Source organism: Leptodactylus fuscus, chromosome 4 (genome assembly GCF_031893055.1).
Source record: "Leptodactylus fuscus isolate aLepFus1 chromosome 4, aLepFus1.hap2, whole genome shotgun sequence".
In the NCBI taxonomy this organism is placed as follows: domain Eukaryota; kingdom Metazoa; phylum Chordata; class Amphibia; order Anura; family Leptodactylidae; genus Leptodactylus; species Leptodactylus fuscus.
Genome location: NC_134268.1, coordinates 23,145,508 through 23,163,527, shown reverse-complemented (window position 1 = coordinate 23,163,527; position 18,020 = coordinate 23,145,508). Strand labels below are relative to the sequence as shown.

The 18,020-nt window shown below is 46.0% G+C and overlaps 2 protein-coding genes across 2 annotated transcripts in view; one reads left to right on the top strand and one right to left on the bottom strand.

Annotated features, from left to right (window-relative positions):
• RAD21 (RAD21 cohesin complex component) overlaps positions 1-18,020 on the bottom strand; it is a 273,983-nt gene that overhangs the window by 197,033 nt on the left and 58,930 nt on the right. The window lies entirely within an intron of this gene.
• On the top strand, positions 3,700-9,396 carry UTP23 (UTP23 small subunit processome component). Its single transcript, XM_075272076.1, has 3 exons — positions 3,700-3,979; positions 5,743-5,917; positions 8,758-9,396. Exons 1-3 carry the CDS (start codon positions 3,792-3,794, stop codon positions 9,130-9,132), a joined length of 738 nt encoding a protein of 245 aa, XP_075128177.1. The 5' UTR covers positions 3,700-3,791; the 3' UTR covers positions 9,133-9,396.

Below are 18,020 nucleotides of genomic sequence, written 5' to 3'. Positions count from 1 at the left end.
GAGAGAGCATGCGCGAAAGAAAAAGGAAGTGAGAGCTGGAGTGACATCATCGCTAGAAGGGCAGGATCGACGGGCGCCATCTTAACTGTGGGCACGTGCCAGAAGAGATCAGTGTGCTAGTCAGTCGCAAGATAAAGGTTCCGTCTGTGTGACCCACAACAGTATAATGCCCTCATTTGCTTAAATTGCCTTTATTTTATGCTCTTGTTTTCTGTGCCACTGGCTATATACATTGTTTTATGTATATATATATATATATATATATATATATATATATATATATATATATATATATGTTGCCAGCTTCTCCTATGTTTGTATCTCCATGGTTTTTCCCATTGGTTGGCTACCCCTCTTGGTTAAAGGGCTTGGTACAGCTCACAAGTAGAGGTGGAGTCTCTAGAGGACCATTATTCAGGATAGGTTGAGTGTGTGCTGATATTGTGATTGGACCTGTGAGTAACTCCTCTGCAGCCCCTGACGGAGACAGACTGCAGGAACCTACCACATACCTCCCAACTTTTGAAGAACTGAAAGAGGGACAAAATGTGCGGCGCACGTAGAGCGCCACGGAAAATTTAGCCCCGCCCACTTTTGTGTTGACTCCGCCCACTCGTTAATTTTTCATGTGCCCGCACACAGTATAATCCTCCTACAGTCACCCGTAAATTATATGTCCCCCCTCTATCTCTCCCCCAGTTTCATATACACCCTTCATCTGCCCCCAGTTTCATGTCCCCCTTCCATCTGTGCCCCCAGATTCATGTCCCCCTTCCATCTCTGCCCCCAGATTCATGTCCCCACATCTCTGCCCCCAGTGTCATGCCATCCTCTCCTTCATCTGCCCTCAGTGTCATGCCGTCCTCTCCATCTCTGCCCCCAGTGTCATGCCATCCTCTCCTTCATCTGCCCCCAGTTTCACGTTCCACTTCCACATTAAACTTACCTTCTCCTGTGCTCCCTCGCCGCTCTCTGCGCGCCTCTCTTGCTGACACATATGCGGCACAGGTCAGCTCCTCGCTTCAGCCGCATATGTGTCAGGGAGAGAGGCGCACAGCGGCGAAGCGAGGAGCTGACCTGTGTCAGCTCCTTGCTTCAGCCGCATATGTGTTCAACTCAGATCTGCGTCCTCTGGACGCAGATCTGAGTTGAAATCGGGACATACCTCCCTCCAACCGGGACCGCGGGACATGTCACCCAAATCGTGACTGTCCCGCGGAAATCGGGACGGTTGGGAGGTATGTTACCATCTACCCAAGACAGGTCTGAGACAGGGAAGACATAGCTCTCGAGGACAAGCAGACATCAGCGAGGACCCATCTGCATCCAGGTATCTGAGTCCTAGGACTTCAGTTTACTTAGACCCCCCCATATCTCACAGTGGGTGAGGCTGAGTGTCACATATTATTTTGAGTGTGGTAAAGGCGCCATATTACCACCATACATGGGGCATTCCTGTGCCTGGGATTAACCAACAATGATGGTGACTACTACCCCCATCAGGAAGCAGCACATGGTGACACATACACAATCCTCAGAGAAAAGTTCACTTTGCTTAAACTGAACCACTGCCTCGTGATTCGTTCCTGCCTTTATCATCAAGGCCCTTATGAACAACACCTCGTGGCTGAGGGTGAGAGAGGACCCCTGTCCAACTGGCAGCGCCTACCACAACTACCACCGTCATCAGGTCCACGCAGACCCCCCTCGTCAGTGTCTAGCCTGGGAGCAGGGCTGGAGGTGTTTGGTAGAATGTACTACTACTACTTACATCCTCTGGTTTGTTCCATTGGCTTGCAGCATAAGTACGCCTAAACTGTATAAAGGACCCCTCCTTGTATCTCCAACAGTACAACCACCTCCTCCTTGTACCCACAACTATATAATAAGATAAAATAATCCTTTAATAGTCCCACCATGGGGAAATTCAGTGTGTTACAGCAGCATGGATGATACAGTAATATAATTCAAGAAAGAACATATACAAGCTCTTAGCAGATAGAAAATACTCTAGGAGTCATAGCAACTAAGAAGGAAAAAAAGACTCAGGATCATTGAGTTCTCTGTGCGGAGTGTCTTCGCTTGGTCTGATGTAGATTATACAGCCTGATTGCGGTTAGAAGGAACGACCTGCGATAGCTCCTTCTCATACTTGGGGTGAAGCAGACGGTCACTTACAAGTGACACCAAGTGCCAACAAGGTTTCATACATGGGGTGAAGTATAAAGGACCAGCGAACCAGATTCACAGGTAAATCCGGTATGTGTGTGTGTGTGTGAGTTCGTTGATTAATAAAACCGTAATATCCAATTATTGTGAAGATCGCAGTTCCTCATTACCGGACTTACCTGTGAATCTGGTTCGCTGGTCCTTTATACTTCATAATTCGACGCCCGTGTGGTGTTAGGAACATTGCTGCCCCAGTTGAAGAGAAGCCTTTTGGTTATCTCATATTGTGATTTCAGAGTTGTGACTTGGGCTCACAACCCATCAAGGTGAGCGTCATTCCTCTGTTACATAATCTAATTTCTTAGAAAATTACTACACTACGGTTTGCTTGGTGTCTATATTCCCTTTTGTCTTTGAGATCATACATGGGGTGGGAGTTGTTCTCCCGCATGGAGGTCACCACAGACAGTATCCTTCTGTCACCCACCACCTGTACTGGGTCCAGGGGGCTCCCCAGGACAGAGCAGGTCCTTCTGATCAGCCTGTCAAGTCTATTTCTATCCCTAGCTGGTATACTACTCCCCCAGCAGGCCACTCCGAAGAAGTAGCCCCTTATTGTGACCAGCAACATAAAATCCACAAAAAAAAGCCTAATACTCCTCTAACCCCCTAGTGCACTTCGCCCCTGCCTGCTACCAAGCTGTCAGGAGCAGAGAGGGGTGAAGCAGGTAGCGAATAATATCTACAGTGATGTCACAGTGCAGGACAGAGTAACGTAACAGAATTGGTATAATCAGTTAATTTCGCATGAGGCGCAGAAGGATACCGAAGCAACGAGGACAGGTATGTTTTCTTTTTCACTCCCCCCCCCCCCCCCAGATTTAAACATTAAAGGGTTGATCATATTTGCCTAGACAAGCCTTTTAATTTGTGTTTTCTTTTGTGCAATACAAAGTGGGGTCACAAGAAGGGGGCATTATAATGTGGGGGCCCAAAGGGGCATGATAATGTAAGGTGGCACTAAGAGGGCAATATCCTCTACGGAGACACAAAAGCACATGGGTGGGGTGACTTGTGTGGCTTCTCGGCGCACACAGATTTTGTCGCGGTTTCATTCCTCTGCAGATTGGGAGGTACAGCTATGTAGGGTTCATGGTGACATTGGCCGCACAGCACTAAGGTCACACTGTCACATTACTAATACCCCCCCCCCCCCATGGGCTCCAGAATTTTGGCCCCTGTTGTGTGACAGGTCACATGACCACATTCACTGGTTACTAGGTGACTAATTTGCCCCATGTAAGCCTATTATGTGCCCCACATGCAGTGAGTGAGTATAAGCAGCTCAGCACTACATGCACACTCTAGAACTGCTGAGCTTTGTAGTGCCACACAGTCACGTGCTGTGATCAGTCTCTCCCAGGTCACGTGACTCCCATATGCCGGCCGCTCTGTAAAAGGCTTCAGGCGCATCACCACAGATCACATGACCCGCAAAGGCTCCGCCCACAAGGGGCGTGTCTTGTTACGTCATTCCGGTACTCGGCACCCACGTGTCGGGAGCTCAGCGGTTCTCGGGTGTGCAGTGACGTCACGGCACCGGGTGACCCGAATCGCCCGCTATGAAGATCAAGAGGCAAAAACACGCCAAGAAGCACCTGAGCTTCTACAAGCACAACTTCCGCTTCCGGGAGCCGTACCAGGTTCTGCTGGACGGGACCTTCTGCCAGGCGGCGCTGAAGAACCAGATCCAGATCAAGGAGCAGATGCCCAAGTACCTGATGGGGGAGGTGCAGCTGTGCACCACTAGGTGAGAGAGGTGGTGGCCCAACCAGTAGGGGGCACTGTCGCGGTTTGTGGCAGCTGATCAGTTGGTCGCTGGTGCTGTCGTGGTTTGTGGCGGCTGAGCTTTGGACCTGATGCGTTTTGTGGCGGTTGAGCTTTGGACCTGACGCGTTTTGTGGCGGTCCCTTGCTGGTGCGTTTTGTGGCAGCCGATTAGTTGATTGCTGGTGCGTTTTGTGGCGGTTGAGCTTTGGACCTGACGCGTTTTGTGGCAGTCCAGTTCTGGTGCGTTTTGTGGCAGTTGGTCGCTGGTTTTGTTGCATTCTATAGCGGTTGCGCACTGCGCCTGACGCGTTTTGTGGCAGCCGCTTGTTCGCTACCACTGTTACGTTTCATGGTCGCTGCCGCTATCATGCTTTGTGGTAGCCAGTCACTGGCCCTATTGTGGCTTCTGTCGCGTTTTGTGGCAGCCATTCCATTGCTCCTGACCTCCATCACCCCCTTGTGGTCAGGTTGAATGTGGGTATAACGGGTGGTGGTCTGTGCTCCCAATAATGTGAATAGGAGTGCCGCCCACCACATGTGTTGCCTACATTGTGCACGGCTGCGATCAGGCCTATGTCGCTGCAGGGGAAGGCCCTGCTTCCTTACGTCATGGCATAGCCCCTTTCATGTCCTCCGATACCGGCGGTATTATATACTGCTAGAACACTGACCGCTTTAATGTTCCTGGTGCTGCAGATCTCTATGAGGAGCATCCCCCTGACAGTACGAGTCTATGGAAGAGTCAAGGGGGCGTTCCTCACAGTCCAGGGTCCGCCCTTCTGACAGTCGAGAGAGATTGTTGCCTAACATCAGCAATATCTCTGCACTGGGGCACAGACTTGCAAAGCTGACACTGGCTGAATGCAGTGCACTGTGCGCTTTCTAGCGGTATATAATGACCTGTATGGACATTTATGGTCCTCGTTATAGATCTATCCTTAGGACAGGTCATCAGTATCAGATCATTGGGGTCTCAGACCTAGGACGACCACAGATTATACATGCGAAGAGGCTTTTGGGATGAGCACTGCGATTTGTTCATTTACTACCATACATAGTATATAGAGATGAGCGAGTACTGTTGGGATCAGCCGATCCGAACAGCACGCTCGCATAGAAATGAATGGACGTAGCCGGCACGCGGGGGGTTAAGCGGCCGGCCACCGTCAAAGCGGAAGTACCAGGTGCATCCATTCATTTCTATGGAGCGTGCTGTTCGGATCGGCTGATCCGAACAGTACTCGCTCATCTCTAATAGTATATAGTGGCTCAGCCCCATTCTCATGAGTAGGACTGAGCTGATACAGGGCCTGTGCACTCACTTGCCACTTCAAGCAGCTGATCTGTGGGTGTCGAGGTAGGTCAGCCATATTTAAAGGGGTTGAACTTTACTTACCTAGTCTGGGTGGGTGGTGATGATGGACCCAGGGCTTCTGGCCACATCAGAAGCAGCATCCCCCCAGGTTGCTCTGTCTCTCCATCCTTCCCCCTGATCTCATAGGTACAGGACCTGTGAGATCGAGGGAGGGGGTGCCACTTCCAATCACATGACCCGTGGCTCCTGATGTGGCATTTGCCCCGACCAGGTAGGTAAATTATCAGTTCCCCAAACAACCGCTTTAAATTGCAATATGGCGGAGCTATGCGTCCATTCTGTATAATGACGGTGACTCGCTTGTACTTCTGCATGATATCTGCGGTTATTATATGACGACCCCTAATACTTGGCTGTGTTTTTCCTTAGCTGTGTCATTAAGGAGCTGGAGTCCTTGGGGAAGGAGCTGTACGGAGCCAAGCTAATCGCCCAGAGATTTCAGGTGCGGCACTGCGCTCACTACCAGAGCCCTGTCGGCGGCTCGGCCTGCCTCTTATCCATGGTCGCAGATGACAACTCGCACCATTATTTCATCGCCACCCAGGTATCCGTGAGAAAACAATTTACTGCAAGGGCGACTCGCTGCTGGGTTACCTGACCGGAGTTTGGTTGCTAGTGGGAGACAGATTGGGAGGGCCTGGGGACATGGGGGAACTGTAAATCTCTTGGAAATGCAAAATATATTCATTTCTAAAAATTCTAATAGTTTCTTACATTTTGGGTAAATTGGGTGACAATTCTCATTGCTTTAAAGTCCCCCTACCTAGGAAAAAAAAAGCTTTTATACAATAGGGGCTGTAATGGTGCCATGTTGGTTGTCACCTTTGCACCTTGTGCGCCCCTGTATTTTGGATGAACTCTCCGATCCGCTTTCTGATCTGGCTACCAGCCTCCGCGTTCTGGCTGAAGTTGGCTGTGCTTGTCCGCCGCTCTCCTCAGTCCAGATGATAGATTTGCGGTTGATCTATGCATTGGGATTAGATTTCCGCGCTCTTCCTCACAATTGGATTACTAATGATCCAACAACTAAGACTGAAGCTTGTTACTGAATGTTCTAGGATGTAACAAGTTTTCTTAAAGGAATTCTCTATCTAATGATTTATTTATTAGCTATTATACCAGCCAGGGTCACCCAGAGCACGTGGGGTCTGACGTGGTCATGAAGTTCTTCTCATCTGACGCTGACACGGGAGAAGATCACCTGTTCCTCGGGTTATTTAGTCTTTCAGGGCTGATGCTGATATACTTGTGTCCTATTAAGAGTGCGACATGTCTGCTTAAAGGGGTTTTTCAGGATTGTGATATTGAACTCCTATCAGGATTTACTCTAACCTATATATCACAGAGCTCAGCTTCTCTCCTCTATCCTATAACCCTATATATCACAGAGCTCAGCTTCTCTCCTCTATCATATAACCCTATATATCACAGAGCTCAGCTTCTCTCCTCTATCCTATAACCCTGTATATCACAGAGCTTAGCTTCTCTCCTCTATCATATAACCCTATATATCACAGAGCTCAGCTTCTCTCCTCTATCCTATAACCCTATATATCACAGAGCTCAGCTTCTCTCCTCTATCATATAACCTATATATCACACACCTCAGATTCTCTCCTCTATCATATAACCCTATATATTACGGAGCTCAGCTTCTCTCCTCTATCATATAACCCTATATATCACAGAGCTCAGCTTCTCTCCTCTATCATATAACTCTATATATCACAGAGCTCAGCTTCTCTCCTCTATCATATAACCTATATATCACAGACCTCAGCTTCTCTCCTCTATCATATAACCCTATATATCACAGAGCTCAGCTTCTCTCCTCTATCATATAACCCTATATATCACAGACCTCAGCTTCTCTCCTCTATCATATAACCCTATATATCACTGAGCTCAGCTTCTCTCCTCTATCATATAACCTATATATCACTGAGCTCAGCTTCTCTCCTCTATCCTATAACCCTATATATCACAGAGCTCAGCTTCTCTCCTCTATCTTATAACCCTATATATCACTGAGCTCAGCTTCTCTCCTCTATCATATAACCCTACATATCACACAGCTCAGCTTCTCTCCCTCTATCATATAACCCCATATATCACAGAGCTCAGCTTCTCTCCTCTATCATATAACCCTATATATCACAGAGCTCAGCTTCTCTCCTCTATCATATAATCATATATATCACAGAGCTCAGCTTCTCTCCTCTATCATATAACCCCATATATCACAGAGCTCAGCTTCTCTCCTCTATCATATAACCCTATATATCACAGAGCTCAGCTTCTCTCCTCTATCATATAACCCTACATATCACACAGCTCAGCTTCTCTCCCTCTATCATATAACCCTATATATCACACAGCTCAGCTTCTCTCCTCTATTATATAGCCCTACATATCACACAGCTCAGCTTCTCTCCCTCTATCATATAACCCTATATATCACACAGCTCAGCTTCTCTCCCTCTATCATATAACCCTATATATCACAGAGCTCAGCTTCTCTCCCTCTACCATATAACCCTATATATCACAGAGCTCAGCTTCTCTCCTCTATCATATAACCCCATATATCACAGAGCTCAGCTTCTCTCCTCTATCATATAACCCTATATATCACAGAGCTCAGCTTCTCTCCTCTATCATATAACCCCATATATCACAGAGCTCAGCTTCTCTCCTCTATCATATAACCCTATATATCACAGAGCTCAGCTTCTCTCCTCTATCATATAACCCTATATATCACAGAGCTCAGCTTCTCTCCTCTATCATATAACCCTATATATCACAGAGCTCAGCTTCTCTCCTCTATCATATAACCCTATATATCACAGAGCTCAGCTTCTCTCCTCTATCATATAATCCTATATATCACAGAGCTCAGCTTCTCTCCTCTATCATATAATCCTATATATCACAGAGCTCAGCTTCTCTCCTCTATCATATAACCCCATATATCACAGAGCTCAGCTTCTCTCCTCTATCATATAACCCTATATATCACAGAGCTCAGCTTCTCTCCTCTATCATATAACCCTATATATCACAGAGCTCAGCTTCTCTCCCTCTCTCATATAACCCTATATATCACAGAGCTCAGCTTCTCTCCTCTATCATATAACCCCATATATCACAGAGCTCAGCTTCTCTCCTCTATCATATAACCCTATATATCACAGAGCTCAGCTTCTCTCCTCTATCATATAACCCTATATATCAGTGAGCTCAGCTTCTCTCCCTCTCTCATATAACCCTATATATCACAGAATTTTAGGGTTTTCTATTTGATAGCAACTTTTAATTTTCAATTTTACTTATTTTGCACTTTTTTTACTTTATGAAACATCTTTGAATTTTCTTACTTAGGACCATGAACTTGCAACCAAAGTCAAAAAAAGAGCAGGCGTCCCCCTGATGTTCATCATTCAGAACACAATTGTTCTCGACAAGCCGTCCCCCAAGTCGGTGGCCCATGTCCAGGCTGTGCAGGCCGGTCAGATGCTTCCAGAACATCAGAAACATAACATTGAGCATTTGAAAGACGAGCAGGGGGTCTCTGAGGCCACAGAACGCAGGGGGAAGAAGAGGAAACGTGTCGGGGGTCCCAACCCTTTAAGCTGCTTGAAGAAAAAGAAGAAGAATGAACCAAAAGCACCAACACCTCCTTCTGAGCAAAAGAAGAGGAAAAGGAAAAGAAAGAGGAACAAGTCCTCAGTAAATCCCACCGTACAGACTGCATAACTGAACCCAAACCTCAAGTCAACTATTACAGATGTGATATTTTTATAATAAATTGTATGAAGTTAAAAAAAAAGGATGGCCGCCTCTTTTCAGAAATGGCGCCGCTCTTGTCCATAGGACGTGTCTGGAATTACAACTCTGCTCCATTCACCTGAATTGCAATACCAGACACAACCCATGGACAAGGGCGGCGCGGCTTCTCGATAAAATCCTCCTTTTGTTAACTTTTTAAGTAATTATTTATTTCAGTAAACTACAGCCTTGTTCACACTCACTGTGTACGCTAATCTGTATTTTTGCATATTGCAATTGTGTTATTAAATAACTTCCTTTTCTGATCTAGTCCAATGGTCTACAACTGGTGTCTTACGGCTCTCAACACACGCTGAGTTTTTTAGTTTTACGATATCTGACATGGGCCATTGAAGTAGACAATCTTTAAGGAACTAAACAGCTTGGACTGCGGGGTGATTTATTCTTCTTCTTTTTTTAATTTTTTTTTTTTTTTATATGTAGATTGTGAGCCCCATATAGGGATCACAATGTTTTTTTTGTTTTGTTTTTTTTCCTATCAGTATGTCTTTGTACAATGGGAGGAAATCCACGCAAACATGGGGAGAACATACAAACTCCTTGCAGATGTTGCTCCTGGTGGGATTCGAACCCAGGACTCCAGTGCTGCAAGGCTGCAGTGCTGACCACTGTGCCACCATGTTGCCCCTTCCAGGGGTGATAAATTTTACCTACACTGGCACAATATAGAAAACAGGGAGAGCAATGTAAGCATAACTCAATGGCTATGCAGGCTGCCATACCAGTGCCAAATCCATGCCCTCCTGGGCATTTGCAGTCACAGTACAGGCGGCATTAATATGCATGTTTCTTGGTCACACAGGCTGCATTACCCATTCACTAAGACGTCTTTGGTATAGCACTGAGCGTTCAGAACATCTTTCAGACTCCCTGCCCTCTAATAATAATGAAATGACTCTGCTTATCTTGTCCCAATCTACACAGAGAAGCTGACAAGTGAGCCGCCGCACAACAGGAAGCATCCGCTCTTTGGGGTAGATTTACTAATATTGTCTTATATGATTTGTTCTGGAATTATAGGAAAATCAGGGTCGGCCAGGGCCGGTATATAACAAGGAAAGGTCATACTCCCCTGTCCCTAGTATTCTATTGTATAGTCCTGGTTACCTTTCCCTCCTATGCTGGGAATCCCTGGCCTGGAAGTAGAGTCCTAGCACGGTTGAGAAAGATAACCGGGGATATGGGAGTATAATTTTTTACATTTCCTGTAATTCCTGGACAGCCCCATTAACCATTTACTCACAATAACTTTTGCCGGAGGACAAATTTGTTGCAGCTGTAGAGGTTTCAGCTTGTCTATTTGTCCACCACGCTCTTACCTTGATTGAGAAAATTTTTTAAATTTATTATGGCCCATCCTAAAGACGGTGTTTGACTTAATCATACCGCTGATGGGGCGATCTTAAAGTCCATTGGAAATTGGGGAAGGTGAAAAAAAAATCATAGCTGTCCCTGTATGTGAATAACATCACCGGTTCCTTTCCTGTGGCTGCTGATTTGCCTCAGTGGTCTCATGTATGTGGTGAGGACCTCCACCGGGACAGGTATGATTTATTTTTTTGTTTTTTTTCACCGTAGCTGGTCTCCAGCCCCAGTCCTGATATTCCTGGATAACAAGCCCCCTCTTGATGGTCAGCACTGTACATTGTGCTATCCTGCACATCTCGTAGATTACAATGTTCAGTCTAGTGCAGATTGTGGAGGCTGTGAGGAGAATCGGGCCATCCCCTTTTCATTCACTGTGTGAAGAGAGAACAGTCCCACTTCCTTCCACTCACTATAAAGCCCTCTGAAGCCTGATGTATCTATGGACAGACCTTCCCTAGTAACAGGGAGTGAACAGCAAATTAGAAGGGAAATCCCTACCAGCAAAAAGTTTTAGGCAGAAAACGGCAACATTTTTGTAAATAAAGTGCATTACATTTTGGTCCAGAATCATATGCTCTATTAAATGATACTAAGTTATCTTAAATGATGCTGACCATTTAAGCCACGCCCCATTCCTGCTAGTCCACCTCCTTGTTGAGCATTATACAGTGTCTAAAACACCTTATAAACGTGTTGTAAATTTGCTCAACCATATTTTTTCCAGTGACACAAGGAATTTTTGTAATATGTGAATAACCATGGAAAAACAAAAGCCCAAAAATTAAAAAAACATACCAAAAAACCCGCTCTTTCCCTTTAAATCCATACCCCATTTTGTAACGTGAAACGAGAATTTTTATGTCCGGATCAAATCTTAATGGGGATCATAAGAAAGTTCTTTTTTTTTTTTTGCACTTGGAGAACTTGATACCAAGTTTTAGAAACACATATTTTGCTGTAGGTTGGTAAAAACTTGATATGTAGAGGTAATAATACAATGAACCGAACCTTGAAAACTACTTTCTACTTCCAGATTAATGTCACAGTACAGCGGTTCAAGGCCCAGCAGTAAGTCTTGGATGTCTGCGCCATCAGCTGTGAAATAAAGTTTGTTTGTTGTGGCGACCGAACTAAAAAGTACAATGATTAAATGAGGGCGGTGGACGCTATAAATCAGAAAAACGGGCGTCATGATTATCTATTAGGGCAGCTCGCAGTCAGCCAGCCCGGCCACAAATTACGTTGTACCTATGGCGTATTATTAATTAAATGGGCGTGTTTTTTTTTTCTTTTTATTATATTATGTTTTTATGTTTTATTTCTTTTTAAAAAGGGTTTGCCCATCCTTTTAATGTTCAAGGCCTATTCGAAACGGTGTCCGGACACGTAAACAATAAAGAGGTTGCAACAGAGGCAGTGATCGACTGACGTTCCTTTGGACCACCAGATAAGATCATTCTTGGGGCCCCCTCTATAGTAACCAATAGGAAATAGACCATAGTACTGCTTAAAGAGAACCTTTCACACCCCCCCCCCCCCATTCAACTCCAGTTGTTAGCATCATTTAATTGCTGTTGCTCCACTGATTCCTGCACAGCTGGAATTTTTTCTCTAGTCCCCACCGTTCCTGAGCAATCAGTGTAGTTAGTTTTGGTGCCTGATATACTATTTAGTCTCTGTACTGTCAGAAGGGCGGTGTCAGGCAGGGGTGTGACTCTGAGCTCTGACACTGGCTGCCTCTGATTGGAGCTCTGAATCACACCCCCTGCCTGACACCGCCCTCACAGTCCATAGTCTAAATACCAAATCAGGCATCAAAACTAATTGCGCTTGTTGCTCAGGCACGGTGGGGGCTAGAGAGAAAATTCCAATTGTGCTGGAATCAGTGGACCAGAGCCTATTAACAGATGTTAAGAACTAGAATTGGTGAAGGTGGTGAAAGATCCTTTTTAAATTTTGGTCCTCTCTTCGGCATCAAGTTTGTTCCCGCCATCTTGGAAAACCAAACACAGAACTGCTGTTGATGTAGACTTATTCCAATCCTTCCGTCTCTTTATGCAATCCCAGACAGACTGGATGACACCAAATTCTGATGGGATTTACATTTCTCTTTTCTTCATTCACTTCATTTTATTAATTGACAAAAAATTACTATTAACCCTTCTATTTCTCAAAGCATTCTTACTTTGCCAAATTTTTCTCCACTCCTGCCTAAAACCTCAAATAGTACTATGTATTACATGAGAAATATGAGTGATGAGTCATTATTTCCGATTCTAGTTTTTCTGCTGCTTTAGGTGAAAATTGAAATGGTGCCTCCGTCAAAGTTAAAAAATTAGGCTTGACTGTCACTGCGCATGCGGACCACTCAGCACCCAAGCTGCCTGACTGTGATATGTCACTTAAAATGCTCACCGGCGCTCATGGCGGGACCCGATCTGACAGCTTTCCGTCTTCTGCATGCAGAAGATGGAAAGTTGAGAATGGACTCTGGGCACTAGTGTGAACCCAGCGTCAGCACCACCCCCTCAGCAATCTGCCGCCTGAGGCGAGATACCGATGGTGGGTGATATTGCAGCTCAATCCCATTCACTTCAGTGGAGCTTCAATACAACGCACAACCCATAGACATGGTGATGTAGTCTGCAAGGCTGAGTTCATACAGAGTTTTTTGATCAGCATTTTAAGGCGGAATCCGCCTCAAAATCCTGACAAAAAACCCAGCTCCCATTGAAATCAATGGGAGCCAGTCATTTATTTTTTCCACGAGTGGTCCGTTCCGGCTCCTGGAAAAAAGAAGAGACCTGCTCATTCTTCAGGTGGATGTCGCAGCTGGTTCAGCCGCGGACGTCCGCCTGAAGACACTCCCTCCCAACTAGGCCCATTCATTTGGGCCTAATCCGGAGCGGAATACCACAACTGCACCGGCATCCAGTCGCAGCTACTGTTTTTCTTGGTTCGGAATCTGAGGTGGCCTCCGCCTCAAATTCTGGACCAAAAACACCGTCTGAACTCAGCCTAAGAAAGCAGCCATGTTTTTCTCATCTCTAGGCAACCCCTTTTTAGGCAAATGGGACAGAGCTGTAATACGTTACACAACCTGCGAACTGATGTGGCGCTATTTTTAAAAGAAAGTAGATAAACGTAAAATTAGGAATCTTCAACACACACCACATCAAGACTATTTTACTGTACGATGTGCATGCGTCCTAGTGCAGCCATATTGTATAAGAGAATAGAGGATGAACTCCAAAGGCGTTAGGATAGGGGATAACTTGCAGATCAGTGGGATTCTAACCACTCAGATCCTCACCGATTGGGCAGTGCATCACATGCGAGTGCTGGAGATAGCTGACCGCTGCGTTTCGACAACCCCTAACACTCCCATTGACATTGACAGACAGAATTTTATCATGTAACTCCAGCTATAAAGAGGAAATCCTCTGTATCGGAAAAATGAAGCTGCAAACTCTACAAAGACGAATTAAGGAACGAATGGCAGCACCTAAACCGTGTAGGCGGAGAGTCCCTTTAAGCCTTGGGACTTCTGCCCTTTGTTATGCTTTGTCAGCACTTTCTGGCTCATTGTCTGTGGCTTTAGCATGGAGGTGTACGGTGCGGAGACACGATGCATTATCATCTCCATCACCATGACTTACAGGCCGTATAAATCATACTTCCATTAACAGAATGAAAAGGATGCAATGCAATGAATGGGATTTGTGTATAGGAACCGGGCAGGGGGGAGAAGTCAGCGGCGGCAGCGCGGTAGGTGTTACCGGGTGACATATTTCAAGAAAGGCCCCAGTCGCTTGTAATAGATTTACTGCCATTGGCAATGTTCATTGCATTTACTGGACTGATCAATCCTGTTCACGGTGACAGTCCTTTTAATACCATGTGCTCTATTAATACACTGCGGTCATGGCTGAAGGTCCTTGCAATATATTGCATTGCCGCTTTGTTTTGTTTTTTTCGTTTTTTTCCCTTAGTGTGAAAGGGGTTAAAACGAGCCGATACCCCCCCCCCCCCTGTCTTGCTTGTCAGAGCTGTCTCCTTCTTGTGCACTTGTTTAATGCTCTCTGTGCTCCGCTGCGTCCTGGAGAGAGCCGCCAGTGCGTTACGAGTATACATCTTCTGCACGGGCTCAATGTTAAATAAGAGATACTATTATTTGCAGACAGTGTAATATAGTGCGGGCCCATCTCTGGGGTAATTTACACACTGCGCCCCACATTGATTCAGGCTAATTGAGTTATAATTCTCGCCGTTAGCAGATAGAAATCCCGCCATGTATTTATCTGCTTGTCATAGCCCAACGCAAACTGCATATATTGTGGGTAAATGTCATTTCTGTCTGTTTGCCTTCCTGCGGGGAGAGCTGTAAATCACCGCTTCTTATTGGCCGGGTGCTTTGTTCTGAAGAATGGTCGACGCCGCTTATCTGTAATTCACAGAAGGTTTGTCGCATTCTGAAAGTCTCACAGTTCCTTCATTAGTTTGTGTGCATAGAACATTTCACGATATGATTTACCATCCTTAAAGGGCGTCTGTCATCACAACTCAGCACACCAAATCGGAGTGCAGATAGATAGGTTAGGGTCACCTGAGTCAAACGCTGTTTTCCCCATGGGAATCGCTGCTTCCTATGCCGAGATATCGCTAGAAAAAATAAGCTATAGGGTGTTGCCATTGCGCCATAGAGTTCATTTGCATATTGAAAAAGCTGCTATATCTCGGCAATGGAGGTAACGATTCACATGGGGAAAACAGCGTTTGATTCGGGTGACCCTAACCTATCTATCTGCGGGATGGATTGATATGTTGGGTTGTGGTGACAAACACCTTTAAGAAGGGGTGTCGATGCATTCATTATATATGATATCACGTCCATTCGTTGAGGATGTCATGCCAGAACCATTTGAAGGGCCAGCCAAGAAAACTGAGCTGAGAGGGAATTAAAAGGTTAAAAGATGTGATATTTATGGATCCACAACCGCCTCCAAATTCAGGGCGGGTTCACTCCTGCGCCCGATCTCCGCTCTGTGGACAGGAGACGGAAACTCGGCAGTCCCTGCTGGTCTCTACTTCTTTTCTTGTTTTGGCACACAGGTAGACGAGGGTTAAGAAGACAACCATGGGCCCAGCCTGTATGATGATGGATGGGCCCGACCAGGACATATTATAATCAGATGAATGATTATTCATAGGAATGTTCATTCTCATCAATTGCCGATGTTAGGTTGGGTTTATACAAACGTGGACAAAATTGTTGCCCCCCCTCATTTAATGAAAGAAAACCCCACAATGGTCACAGAAATAACCGGAATCGGACAAAAGTAATAATAAATAAAAATTCTATGAAAATGAACAAATGAAAGTCAGACTTTGCTTTTTCGCTTCAACAGAATTTAAAAATAAATAAACCTCAGACACGGCCTGGACAGATATGACGGTTCCTGTAACTTAATATTTTGTTGCACCTTTTGAGGCAATCGCTGCGATCAGACATGTCAATGAGACTTCTGCACCTCTCAGCAGGGATTTTGGGCCCCTCCTCATGAGCAAACTGCTCCAGTTGTCTCGGGTGTGAAGAGGCCGTTTCCAGACGCCATGTTTCATCTCCTTCCAAAGATGCTCAATAGGATTTAGGTCAGGGCTCATGGAAGCCACTTCAGAATAGTCCAATGTTTTCCTCTTAGCCATTCTTGGGTGTTTTTAGCTGAGTGTTTTGGGTCATTATCCTGTTACAAGACCCAGGACCTGTGACTGAGACCAAGCTTTCTGACACTGGGCAGCACAGATCTCTCTAGAATCCCTTGACAGTCTTGAGATTTCATTGTACCCTGCACAGATTCAAGACCCCCTCTGCCAGATGCAGCAAAGCAGTCCCAGAACATAACAGAGCCTCCTCCATGTGTCACAGTAGGGACAGTGTCAGTGGCGTAACTAGGAATGGCGGGGCCCTGTGGCGAACTTTTGACATGGCCCCCCCCCATCCCAACTGACGCCGAAGACCTCGACCGACCCCCTCCTCCGCACTCTATTATGTCCCTTACTTGCCCCTGCACACAGTATTAACCCCAATAGTGTCCCCTGCACACAGTATTATCCCCCATAGTGGCCCCTGCACACAGTATTAACCCCAATAGTGTCCCCTGCACACAGTATTATCCCCCATAGTGGCCCCTGCACACAGTATTATGCCCCATAGTGGCCCCTGCACACACTATTAACCCCAATAGTGTCCCCTGCACACAGTATTATTCTCCACAGTGGCCCCTGCACACAGTATTAACCCCAATAGTGTCCCCTGCACACAGTATTAACCCAATAGTGTCTCCTGCACACAGTATTAACCCAAATAGTGTCCCCTGCACACAGTATTAACCCCAATAGTGTCCCCTGCACACAGTATTAACCCCAATAGTGTCCCCTGCACACAGTATTAACCCCAATAGTGGCCCCTGCACACACTATTAACCCCAATAGTGTCCCCTGCACACAGTATTAACCCCAATAGTGTCCCCTGCACACAGTATTAACCCCAATAGTGTCCCCTGCACACAGTATTAACCAAAATAGTGGCCCCTGCACACAGTATTAACCCCAATAGTAGCCCCTGCACACAGTATTAACCCCAATAGTGGCCCCTGCACACAGTATTAACCCCAATAGTGGCCCCTGCACACAGTATTAACCCCAATAGTGGCCCCTGCACACAGTATTAACCCCAATAGTGTCCCTCTGTGGACACCCATAAACAATTATTATACTCTGGGGTCTTTTCAGACCCCAGAGTATAATAATTGGAGACCCGGGGAATAAAAACATTAAAAAAAAAAAAAAAAACCCTGTTGCTTCTTACCTGTTCCCCGGCTCCTGTGCTGTGCTGTCCTCCTGTGCTGACCAGCACTCCCGTCCTTCGTTAATGACGTCGGACGTCACATGACCCGGGAAGCATGCCGGGTTCATGTGACGTCAGAGACGTCAGACAACAGTAGGACGGAGGCCTGGCAGGATCGCGGAGAGGTAAGTAACAGTTTTTTATGTTTATTACATCTCCCGATCCGCCGGTCATTATACTCGGGGGTCTGCAAAGGATCGGCAAGTGAATAGGGCCCGTAACTGCCTATTGAAAAAAACCCGCAGCGGTAGCGGCTGTCACCGGGCCCCCTAATGGCCCGGGCCCTGTGGCAGCTGCTACTGCTGCTACCACGGTAGTTACGCCACTGGACAGTGTTCTTTGCTGATGTATCTTGCCAAAAAGTTTGATTTTTGTCTCCTCTGTCCATAGGACATTCTCCCAGAAGCTTTGTGACTTGTCAACATGTAGTTTGGTTATTATTACTTTTGTCAGATTGCGGTTATTTCTGTGACCATTGTGGGGTTTTCTTTCATTAAACGAGGGGGACCAACAATTTTGT